Source organism: Musa acuminata, chromosome BXJ1-10, assembly GCF_036884655.1.
Source record: "Musa acuminata AAA Group cultivar baxijiao chromosome BXJ1-10, Cavendish_Baxijiao_AAA, whole genome shotgun sequence".
NCBI classification, from domain to species: Eukaryota; Viridiplantae; Streptophyta; class Magnoliopsida; order Zingiberales; family Musaceae; genus Musa; species Musa acuminata.
In genome coordinates, this window is record NC_088336.1 from 26983870 (window position 1) to 26996508 (window position 12639).

Here is a 12639-nt window from a genome sequence, read left to right on the forward strand (position 1 = left end):
AAGATGGACGGTTCTACGCACGGTCACGTACGTAATATTGCAGCCCCAATGGCCGTGCGGTCCTCCTGCTAAACCCCAGCGAGGGTTCAAGGTTCCCACTCGCCGACTGATTGGGACCCACATGTCTGGGCACTTCTTTGAGTGGGTAGAAAACTGGATCCTGTCTGACTGGGACAGCAGATCGGAACTCCCGGGAACAATTGTCTCTCTCTCTCTCTCTCTCTCTCTCTCTCTCTCTCGAAATTAATGTCCTATGGAGGAGAAGATCTCGTCTGACATTGTGGAAGGTGCGTGATGTATGCATTTAATCTAGAATTTGCTATGGTTATAATTGTTGGCTTCTTGATAGAGACTATAATCTATGCATTTAACCTGCAGATATGTGTATCAGTCATTTGAAGTGCAATATTTCCTTGATTACTCCTTAGGAAGATTGTTGGACCAAATCACTAAGAATTGAGATGGCTCACTGTTTCAGATATCCAGACAACTTCTCGGATACCCATTCGTTGGGAGAATGATCACAACCTCTACCAAACTCCTGTTTTGGCATTGCTGTCAATGACTATGACCTCGGATGAGGACAGACATCTCCCACTTGGATCGGTTGCTGTCAGTGACTCAGACCTCAAATGAGGACTGACATCTCTCTCGGACTCGAGAAAAAGGGACTGAGGAGGATAACAGCATGCAGAATGCATCGAGTTCCAACGAATTCATGTCAAATCTAGGGGTGGGTGATCATGGTTTCGAAACCTTGGTCGATTTAGTAGTTCCGATTCTGATTTTTATTATAATTTATGTTCATATCAACAGCAAATCTAAAGTATTATTCACTAGGTTAGATTCATCTGTTCTGATTTTGATTCCAATTTTAAAGAACCGGAACCAAATCATATGGTTCCGATTTCAGTTTGATTCGAAGCTATCGGACCATTAACCATGATCACGAATCAGCATAACGCACATAAATTTCAGCTCCCCAAATGGAAGGAGAAAAGAACTCTCCTTAATTAAAAACAATATGATGTGCAGACAACCAAAAACCTTAATAATGATAGATATATATATCTATATCTATATCTATATCTATATATAGGAAGAGATAAAGATGCTCCCGAAATCTCGCTGTCTCTCATAATGCGCCACAGCGAGCAAAGTTGGCAAGACCAAGCTGTATGGTTGCATCAGGTGAAGTAGCTACAGCTGCAAACAGTGAGATCTAAATGTGGATGCTTGTTCTTCCTTCACTTGTGTGCTCATCGTCCATCAATAATTGGCTTTGCTCTGTCGGCAGATGAAATCTTTCCGACGAGAAGAAGCTTCCTAGCGAGTTCCAACTCCTCCTCACATCGACGTCAACGGCAAAGACTGCTCGCACCGGCCGGTGGTCCGACAGTCTCGACTCGCATCGGTCGTAGCGCTTTTGCTTCATTCCTTCGCCGTGCCAGAGAATTCTGTCGCACCTGCGAGCGGTCATAATACCAACGGCAGCTTTGTTGAGCAATGACGACAACATGATCAGGAGAAGACCCGAAGGAGGTTGTGCTGTGACTCACCATGCCGGAGCTCGCCTTTTCTCGCCTTTCCGGCGTTGCATGCATCCATAGTATTTGTCGGAGTTGGGGTAGTATTTGTACGTGGGGCAGAATGCGATGGCACCTTCCTGCCAATCTTCGAACACCCTGCCATCGGTGACCTCTGCTTTGAGCTGCATGCATGGCGAGCTTTGAGACTTCGATGACAACAGAGACGGAAGAACTCTGCAGTAACGTTCCTTTGTACCTGATCTTTCTCTAACAACATGCTCCATCGCTTTTGCTCCACCAAGGATCTTGTTGTGGCCTCAGGCAAAGAGATTCTATAGTTCAGATCACCAAGCAAGACGACTCGGCTGCAGGGAACCCACAAGAACATCAGGTTTAGTCTGACCAAGTCTTCATTTGCACATGAAATAGGTTGTCCTCGTCGGTTTACTTACTCATGGTCTAGAATCTTTTGTGGCAGATGAAGAGGAGGACCTCCAGGGAAGCTGGTTCTCGAGAGTATCTCCATGGCATCCGAGTTCCTTTTCAGCTCATCCCCTTCTTTCCCTCCTGAAGCCAGATGACAGCATACGAAGCAGAAGCTGGTTTCATGCAACCAAAATCTGATAGAAACTGAACCCTGCACGCCAACATAATCCAGATCTCTAGATTTCAAGACCTCGTGAATGCTATCTAGAATTTCCATGTTCGATCGAGAGTAACATGACGTACCTTGTTCCCCAGGCAGCCCATGATGCCGCAGCCGACGCGAGAGACGCCCGGGTGGCGGATGTGATACTGGAGGTCATGCCTGACCCATACCGACACCTGAACTCCTACCATCCGCTTGCTTATAATGCAGCGGAAATCTGGTGCAGAGCCTTCATCAGAGCTTCCTTCCTTGACCGGATGCACCTTCTGCCTCTCCCCTGCCTTGGCTTCTTTTCGGCCCTTCAGGTTAGATAAGGACCTGTTCAATGTCCTGCCGATGAGTGAGTTCCAGCTCGCAAGGATTCTTCTCCTTTCTGGGCATAGAACATTTTTGACATTGAGCGGGACGATTTCCTGGAATCTGGGGGAAAGCAGCAGCCAGCTTTAATCTCATGCAGGAAGACAAGTTCATCTGCTTCCGTCATTCTAACTCACAGTAGCTTGCAATTTAGCTGAGGAAGTCCATGAATTTACCCAAGAACATAAATGTCATAGTACTTGTTGTTTACATCCAACCAGTCCTCCAAGTTCACATCATCCGATGGGAGGACGCCACCAACATTCCAAGTACTGACGAATAGTCTGAGAGGCGGAGAAGAGAGCGAACACCCATGTCAACACTGAACTCTAATGGTAAGACAGAAATCCAAGGGATGATAGGTTTGGAGCATACTTGTACTTGCGAGTGTCTATCTGATCTTTCTGGGGTTCATTTGGGTTGATGAACTCATCAAAAGTCGCACCCTCGAGCAACGCATCGGTGCCGACCGGCTTCCTCAGCAGCTTGTTTGCTACCGATTCAAGCCACATGACCTGCATGAAGGTTAGCCTTTTAGTTCTTGCAGAGAACATTTACAGAGGAATAAGAATGGAGAAGCAGCATATGCTTACATCTCCTTGCTTTTCTTTCTGCTGCATGATGGTAAGCGGTGGAGAGAGAAGAGAGGGTTTGCTTCAGTGCAGGAGGAGAGAGAAACAAAGGGGTGGAAGGGGGAATATATAAGCAAGAAGGAAGCCAACTGACCCCAAGAAAGTCCTGGTAAGAGGTAAAAGACTCTGGCAAGTTGCAGAGGGAGGAGGAAGGAGAGCCTCTTCTGACCTGTGGCATGTTGGATGTCAATGAATGCAACCGGTGAGAATTAATGTCACGTAGAGACAAGTCTACTGGAGCCCATTTAGATCTTTCTGTCATTGACATGGAAGATTCGGTGCGGATGATGCTGTTCTTTAAGCTGCAATAGGATTGGAACATAGGGTTGGTGCCAACAGAGCCTACTCCAAGTTGCCCTAAAAAATCTCTCCAACTTCTTTCCATGAGCCAACTTGTATATCCGAGACATATGACTGAACCACCAGTGTTCTCTCCTCCATTTAACTGTCTTCTATAACCGAGTTTGATTTGAGCTGATCATTCTTGATAAAATTATGTTGGCTGTAGTTTCTGAGTGCATGTGCATTGAGGAGAATCATCTGCCAGGAAGAAGAGGATGGATGTTGAAGATGGAAGCCCATTGTCAATGCTTCTGCAGCAGAGTATGCTTGTTGCAGTTCATACATTGACAATGGTGGAATTTTAATTGCAGAGAAGCATCTCTCTCCTTACCTCAGCCATTGGGATTATGTCTCCTATAGATTCCTGATCTACATAGTGGATATATCAAGTGTTGTAACTTGGTGTCTTCTTATGCAGGAAAGAATCAAGCAATATCTTAGCTATCTGCTCATGCTATGAGCCAAAAGATTAACATGTTAAAAATTTGGATATAAATGTGACATATATCTTGGTTAAGTAAGATAACATGAGATCAGATTTAAACAGATGCAATTTAGTTAATGTGGGAAATACACACCTACCAAGAAATTTATTCTTCCGAGCTTACAAATCCTTCACTTCTTGGAGTTAAAGAAGTCTCATCGACACTCTCCAAAGTCGATCCTTGTTTCTTATCTAATACCATTTCCCAACATCACAACCAAGTGGTAGAGACTAGTTGTCATTGGAGAATCATCATCTGCAGAAGAACACACTGTTGGCCTGCAGCCAACCCCAACAGGAAGTATCAAATGCCTCCTCAGAACGAAGTTAAGGCCATAAATTAATGGCAGTATAATAATCACAAGAAGACTAAGATGAGCACACATGACCCAACGTAGTTCCATCCTTTGTTGTTGTCTTCTTCTACCATCAAGTAGATAACACAGCAGCAGCTTCTTTAGCCCAAATTGCCAGCTTCTCCAGCTGACTTCTCCCACTTGTTTATCTCCAGATCCTTTTTTTATCTTCTGTATGGAGATGTATGAAACTGCAGGTGTATCTTCCTGGCCATCTCCAAATCCAACCTCCTGAAAACCTCAGCAAAGCCAATGGTTTCTGACCTGCTTGCAGTCATATTATTAATCTCTTCAAACTTATAAGCATTTTCTGTATGATACATGAATGCACCCTTGAAAAGAGTAGGTGGATGTATCTGACCTTTCTGTGCTCGTCAGTCTCAAACTAGTCATTATTATCATGTCAATCTGAATGGCTATTCTTTTGTTTGATTTGTGATTTATAGTGAATGTGTTCTGTACTAATCATAGTATGAGCTCTTCCTGCCACAAAGATTCCCATCTTCCAATACTAAAACAATCAATAGCTATTAACATTTACTCTTCTGTACAGGAGATCATTTAAGTATTGAATTCTACAAACATTTAGTATTGATCAGATTGAACATGATCCACAAGTTTCAATTTGGACCCACCAATTGTGTGGATATGTTCTATGAAGTCACCATCAGAATGCAATAGCTGTGGGCCAAGTAAAAACATGATCAAGAAAAATATCTTGCAAGCTAGCCAATCAACCTTCTGATCTCATATACAAAGACCCAAGTGGAGAGTGCATTGGATTAGCTTTTTTTAATCCCAATAATGTTTCGAGTATAGATTAAGATATATTTTTTCTTGTGTTTCTTATGAGACAAGTTGCTGTTGTTTAGGGTTTCCTCTCATGCAACCAAAGATATTAAAAGTTTCCACTCCGGGGGACACCTTCCCCCAGTTATCTGCAAGACACATAGAATAATTAGCTTTAATCTACTATCTAGTTGCCAATGATGATGTATGACAAGATCTTCTCTTATCCTAAACTAAACCATGATTGGTGAAGAATTTAATTAAATACGGCAATCTGATGCATAAATAAGATGGTAAGTGAAGTTAGCTGACAGTGTAATTAGTATTCACATGTCACACTGCACGAACCCATTTGGAGGACAAAGGTATAAGTTTGTGTGAAAGGAGTTAAAAGAAAAAGAGATACTTTTGATCTCAATAAATCAACTTGGCTCAACAAGATAAACATAATTAATTAGTCACTTAATCTTGTCGGCGGCTTATGAGTTCAAGTTGGACAAGTAGTAATTTATTTTTTACAATATAGCTTTTATTTTATTTTGTGATATGTTGATTGATGGGTCAGTCATTGTGTTATCTAAGACTCAAACTAAATCAAGGAATGGCCACTAATCCTTCTTAATCAAAGTTACAGCTCATGCAGTAGGTAATGAGTGACCGACCGTGAGCCAGCCGAACTTGACACCTACTGAGAACATTAAGCGATGCAGTCATGCAACAAGTCGAGCTGCAGAGAAGACGATTAGGTGAGGGTCCAGTACTGACGAACTAGGGAAGGATATGCGGCTCTCATCGAGTCTGACGTGTGGACACCTTGGCACCTTCACATCCATATTGCATCCAGGCGGCCTTTGCGGAGAAGATGGGACACATCATGATGAAGCAGCATGGACAAGTGCTTTGCTGGACGTGTCCGTGTCAGACATATGTTGGAAACGTGAACACATGTCGAACACTCACATCTAACACCATATTCGCATGGCCAAGAAACATAAGTTTTACAAGAAAAGAAATGTGAAGATGGCTGTTGGTAAGAAGAGAATAGTAAGTTAAGGAGTTCTCGGACGTGTAACTTTTATATGATATTTAGGATAAAAGGGTAAAAGAGAAATATCATAAAAGATTATTGTCAAATTAGATAAGGGTCTAAGACATGGGTAGAAGCTGTCTCTCCTTATCATCTGTTGAATAAGAGACTTAGCGAAGGTTATAGAGACAATTAGAGATTACTTCTCTATGAAATATTTTATCATTTTACAAGTAGGTATAAAAGTTCATCTTCGACATAATAAAAGGGAGGATCATTTTTCGATCACTCGTATCTGCACTCACTTACCTCGGATTACTAACTTGGGTATTAAAAGGATTGGGTCCAAAAATCTCTCTCGACCTCGGTCTTCATGCAAGTGGTACCTTGAGAGCTCGACGTTTCCACTTTAAAGGCACCTTGAGCAATACTATGCACATAGATTTGGACTATGTCGGGCAAATCAAGACATTAACGACTTCTTCCCATAACGTTTTGGCACCAGAAGAGGTTTTGCCACTTGCCTATAGTACTTTCATCTAAGTGGTGCAGCAACCACCATTTTTGCATATAAGTCCATCCACCTCAGCCTAGACGCTGATGTGATATGAGCGCCTAATCAACGACCCAGGTCTCTCATCTCCAGGGACGATCCCGAGCCACATTCTCGTCCCTACCAAGGTATTTCTAAATCTCACTTAGTAAGTACAGATGTTGATAGGCATGATATAGGTCATTGCTTCGCTTTTGCCCTAATTAGCCCAACATGTAATGCCACCAACTTAATCACGGTCCCTAACTCAATTGTCACCTCCACTAGCACTTATCGAAGTTTCTTGACTTAGATGTGGTGTTGACATCCCAAGAGCACCCAAGACCTATCGAACAGTCGGCCAAGGGGGCACTTTGATCCCTAATCGTAGAATTCAGCAAATCGCACTACTACTCTATCTTACTTGAATCTAAGGCTCAGTTGACGGATTTGACATAGGATTCCTTGCGGATCCTACTGTAACATGAATCGACATTTGAAGGAGATGTTACAAGAGTTTCAACAATCAAAAGAGTAAGGGCTGGTCGACCCCACCTCGAGACGATCGCTGTTCATCCAAAAAATCTAGAAGAAACCAATTCTAGTGAACTTTCATCTCTCGTCCTTGGAGGCATTAGGTAGTAATGCTAACCCAATGAAGCACATTGCAACTTTTTGTGTTCAACTATCATTGTATAATACTTCGGATGCCTTGTTATGTCACACTTTCCTGACTATGTTAAAAGGCTTAGCATGAGAATGATATGTTTGCCTAAAATCATTTTCCATCGGTTCTTTTGCCCAGCTTGTAAGGGAGTTTAAACTTCACTTCTTGGAGAACATATGCCCGTGGCCTTCAGCAGCAACACTCATTTGACTCAAGCAAGGCAAGGAAGAAATTCTCACAGACTTTGTCACTCAATTCACGAGTAAGATTCGAAGCGTGCTAGATGCCCATCCATCACTCAAAAGACATACCTTCATGATGAGGCTAAAACCCTCTCATTTCTTCTAGTTATTGATAGAGAGACCACCAATAGCTATACTAAAAGCACTTAAAAAGACCAATCAATATATCACCGTCGAGGCAATAGCCTTGGGCAAGCGTGAGGAGTCATACAAGAGACCAAAGCAAGAGTGGCTATAATCAACCATGACCCTAAGTTCACCATGACGAAAGAGAAACAAATGACCATAATTACTTTGCCCATGTTCTGAGTTGACCCCATAAATATGACTAAAACTGATTTTTTATACAGATAAAAGAGAATAATCTATTAAAAGACCCTCACCTAATGAAGACCTCATTAGCAAAAAGAGATAGGTCCAAATACTACGGTTCCGCTGGATTATAATCATGACATGAAGGATTATCATGACTTGAAAGAACATATTGAAAAGTTCATACATCGGGGACACCTCAGGTAGTTCGTCCGAAAGCACTAGGAACCCTCACCTCAACCTTATGGGTTGATGGAAAAATAAATTGATGTTATCATTGGTGGACCTGTCCCGAGGTGTAGCGAGATAGTCCCTTGAGTTGTAAGGCTTATATTTGAGCTACCATTGAAAAACGCCCAAGGATGGAGGACTATCTAGAGTTAACCTTCAAGAGGAAAGAGAAAGAATACCTTAATCCAAATAATAATAATGTCTTAGGGGTTTATGTGAGGATGATCAATACTTGACTAAATAGGATCACGATCGATAGCTTTGTTGATATCCTTTATTTTGATGCTTTCTGAAATCTTAGGTTATTAACTAATGACCTTACCCTTATAACTTCTTCACTGATGGTGTTCATTGGCAAATCTATCACGTCTCTCGGGACTATGAATCTGCACATCACATTTGGAGACGAGCATTGCTCCAATATAATAATAGCTAAGTTCATGGTGGTGAACATCCCCTTGGTGTATAATATGATCATAGGCTGATCCACACTAAATAGACTAAGGGTGGTGGTTTCGACCTACCACATGGTGATAAAATTCTCGACGAATAAGTGATTAGAACCTATCATATCAAAACAATAGAAAGGGTGATACTATCGAGGACATAACACATTACGAACTTAAAAAAGTTTCACCCGTGAGGCATCCCTCGAGGTCAGGTCGGGGTGATTATGCCTCGAGCATTGAGCTTTTGCCTCGTCAACAAGACACGTGAGTTAGGAAAACATAACCTACATAATAAGAAATCCGCTACAACAAGAGGCATAAGATAAAATATGGTCGAGGTGTATGAGTCAGATAAACCCAACCTGCGTAAAAAGAAACCCACCATGGCGACAGCATAAGACAAAATGTGCCTAAGGCACATGAGTAAAAAAAAACTTGACTCATGTAAGAAAAAACTTATTACAATGGGAGGCACAAGGTAAAATATACTTAATGTGTATAAGTTGAGAAAACCTAACCTATGTAAAAAGAAACCTAGAATGACGGGAGGTACAAGTTAAAATATGTCCAAGGCACATGAGTTGAGAAAACCTTACCCATATAGTAAAAAACTCATCATGACACAAGGCACAAGACAAAATATATTATGGGCATATGAGTCGGGAAAACATGACCTGCATAATAAAAAATTCATTGTGATGAGATACTCAATGTAAAATATACCTAAGACATATGAGTCAAGAAAACCCAACTCGCATAATAAAAAACATACTATGATGGGAGGCATAAGATCAAATGTGTTTAAGATATGTGAGTTAGAAAAACCTAATCTACGTAAGAAGAAACATGTCATGGGGGAGGCACAAGATGATATGTGTTTAAGGTACGTGAGTAAGAAAAATCTGACCTACATGAGAGTAAATCCATCATGGGCAAGAGACATAAGGGAAAGAATGTCTGAAGTAGGGAGGTCGAGTATAGACCCTTCCTTTACTCGAGGTGGGTAGCACAGGATCCAACGTAGTCCATTGGCCTAGAGGCCTATAAAAAAAAGAAAAAAAGAAGAAGAAAAAAAAAGAAGGGTAGGTCAACGACGAGGGACTTTGTAGCATTCCCACTATGGACCTATTACCCCACATCGGTCACTTGAGGACGAGTAGAAGATGAGCCCACCTTTATATTACTTGCAACCCACCTCAGCTTCTCTCACAGCTCGCCTCACGACAAGCGGAAGAAGATAGGCAAGTCGATGATGGGGGTCTTGGTAGTATGGACATGTTGTCAATGTGGGTCCCTCAAGATGAATAAAGGAGGAGCCCACCTCCACACCGCCAATAGCCCACCTTGGCTCCTCTCACAGCCCGCCTCATGACGAGCAAAAGAAGAGGGGCAAGCCAACGATGAGGGGCTTAGCAGCATCCTCGCTGTAGACTTTTTGCCGATGTGGGTCTCTTGGAATGAGCAAAGGAGCCCACCTCTGCACCACCTATAGCCTGCCTTAGCTCCTCTCACAGCCTATCTTATAATGAGCAAATGAAGAGGGGCAAGTCAATAATGTGGGGCTTCATAGCATCCTTGTTATGGACATGTTGTATGACATAGTTCCCTCGATGATATGAGGGGCAGGTCATTGATGGAGGGCTTGGCAGTATCCCCGTTATAGACCTGTTGCCAATTTAGGTCCCTTGGGGATGAGCAGAGGAGTCTACCTATGCACTGCCAGCAACTTGTCTTGGCTCCTCTCATTGCTCACCTCATGGCAAGCGTAAGAAGAGGGGTAAGTTAGTAATGGAGGGCTTGGCGGCATCTCCATTGTGGACTCTTTACCTAATGTGGGTCCTTAGGGATAAGAAAAGGAGAAGCCCACCTCTACATCCCTTGCAGCTCGCCTCACGGTGAGTATAAGAAGAGGGGTAGGTTGATGACAAAGTGCTTCTTAGCATCCCTGTCGTGGACCAGTTACTTGACATAGATCCCTCAGGGATGAGCAGAGAAGGAGCCCACCTCTAGCCTACTTGTAACCCACCTTGGCTCCTCTCGTAGCTTGCCTCATGTCAAGCGAAAGAAGGGGGGTAGGTTGGTGATTGGGTGCTTCGTAGCACCCTTGTTGTGGACATGTTGCTCGATATGGGTCCCTTGGGGACAAGCAAGGGAGGAGCCCACCTCTACATCACCTATAGCTCACCTCATCTCCTCTCGTAGCTTGCCTCATAGTGAGCGGAAGAAGAGGGGCAAGTGGATGATGAGGGGCTTTGCAACATCCCCGTTATGAACCCGTTGCTTGACATGGATCTCATGGGGACAAGCAAATGAGGAATCCACCTCTGCACCGATTACAATCAGCCTCAGCTTCTCTCATAGTTTGCCTTGACAGCGAGTAGAAGAAGAGGGATAGGTCGGCAATGGACTATCACCAGCAATGCCTGCACCTCTCGCTATAGTCCTCACTGAGCTAGGGAGGGTGAAAAACCTAGCCCCCTCCTCTAACCGAGGCATAAAGGTCAAGAAACCCGATCGCTAACTCCACTCGAGGTCTAGAGGTCAGGAAATCTTGATCCCCTCGTTCGCTTGAGTTGTGAAGATCAGGTCTCTCCTTCGCTCGAGACATCGAGGTCGAGTTCCTCCTTCGCCCAAAGCGTGGAGGTCAGGAAACCCAACCCTAACTCCATATAAGATATAGAGATTGGGAAATCTCAATCCCTTCCACTCGAGGTGTAGAGGTCAGAATATGACCCCCTCCTCCTCTAAGGCATGACAATAGGAAAACCTGTCTCCCTTCTCTGTCTAAAGCATGGAGTTGACAAACTCGACAATAGCCCTCGCACCCCTCACCTGCGGTCCTCATCGAATCAGGGAGGTCAGGAAACCTAACCCCTAAATCCATCAGAGATATGGAGGTCGGGCACCCAACCCTCCGTTCTCACCATTGTCAAACTACGGAGGTTGGGGAACCGATCCCTATTACTTTCGACATCCACGCTTGAAGGAAGGTCTATTTCACTTCGACAAGGATTGATCTGCTATTGAGGATTTGCCTGTTTGTGAGGAGCGACATCTTATCGAGGGATGAAGGTCATCAATTCGAGGCATAGATCGGATTCCCCTCGACCCTATAAGTGTTCGTCTAATGCTCCAAGTCGAAGAATAATCGAGAAGATATATGCTTAACATATTGATTGAATTAGACATCGTACTTTAGATCCCTCTAGCGAGAGCCCCTAAAGCACACCTTATGGGAGACAAATGATAGAGAGAGAATCACCAGCCAATATCACCCGACACATGGCTTCAACGTGGTATCCAGGATGGAAGGAGAAGACAAAGGCCACCCTTCGTCTGTCTGTCCAAGTACAGAAGGGTCTAGGATAGACGGTTATAAACTGTCCCTCCCCTTGTCGCTCACATGGATAAAAGGCTAAGGGGAGGTTGTTGGAAGCAATTAGAGGTTGTCTCCCCGTGGAATATTCTATCCCTTTACGATCAAGTATAAAAACTCATCCTCAATACAATGAAAGAGAGAATCACTTTTTGACTACTTACGCCTACACTCACCTACCTTAGGTTACTAACTTGGGCATATAAGAGATCGAGTTGGGAAAAATCTTCAGACCTCGATCTTCATGCAAGTGGCACATCAATAGCTTGACATTTTCATCTTAAAGGCACCTCATATGGGTCCGAACCACATCGGGCTAACCAGAACGTCAACGACTTCTTCCCACAAACGTCATAAGAAAACATATAAAAATTATATTCGAAGATTATCAAACATATTATTTGATATAATAAATTTTTATTTTGGATGCTTAAATTTAGATTTTTTAATTGTTTTAACTTGTATGATGATATTTATTTTTTTATTATTAAATTTATAAAATTTAAGTCTAAATACTATAAAACGTATATTAATTAAATCTTATTCACATTAGTGTTGTGTTCCGTGTCCGTGCTTCTTACGATACACCTGATCCATAGTCGCAGAAGAGGTTAGTTGTTCCCCATTTTATGATTATAAGTCTATTCCGTAACTAAAACTACTCC

At 42.9% G+C, this 12639-nt stretch overlaps 1 protein-coding gene across 1 annotated transcript; it reads right to left on the minus strand.

The window, feature by feature from the left end:
• Positions 1–1112: 1112 nt before the first annotated feature.
• LOC135595848 (type IV inositol polyphosphate 5-phosphatase 9-like) lies at positions 1113–3419 on the minus strand. Its single transcript, XM_065087276.1, has 8 exons — positions 3129–3419; positions 2911–3050; positions 2712–2819; positions 2259–2598; positions 1982–2166; positions 1786–1894; positions 1560–1711; positions 1113–1466 (listed from the first exon to the last, which is right to left on the minus strand). Exons 1-8 carry the CDS (start codon positions 3153–3155, stop codon positions 1223–1225), a joined length of 1305 nt encoding a protein of 434 aa, XP_064943348.1. The 5' UTR covers positions 3156–3419; the 3' UTR covers positions 1113–1222.
• Between the last annotated feature and the right edge of the window lie 9220 nt (positions 3420–12639).

Excerpts from the sequence above, each read along its gene's own strand:
- LOC135595848 (XM_065087276.1), bottom strand. The coding sequence starts at position 3,155 with ATGCAGCAGAAAGAAAAGCAAGGAGAT. Across the intron at positions 2,820-2,910 it reads ATAGACACTCGCAAGTACAA|ACTATTCGTCAGTACTTGGA; the intron begins GTATGCTCCAAA and ends TCCGCCTCTCAG. Across the intron at positions 1,895-1,981 it reads CAAAAGATTCTAGACCATGA|CCGAGTCGTCTTGCTTGGTG; the intron begins GTAAGTAAACCG and ends GGTTCCCTGCAG.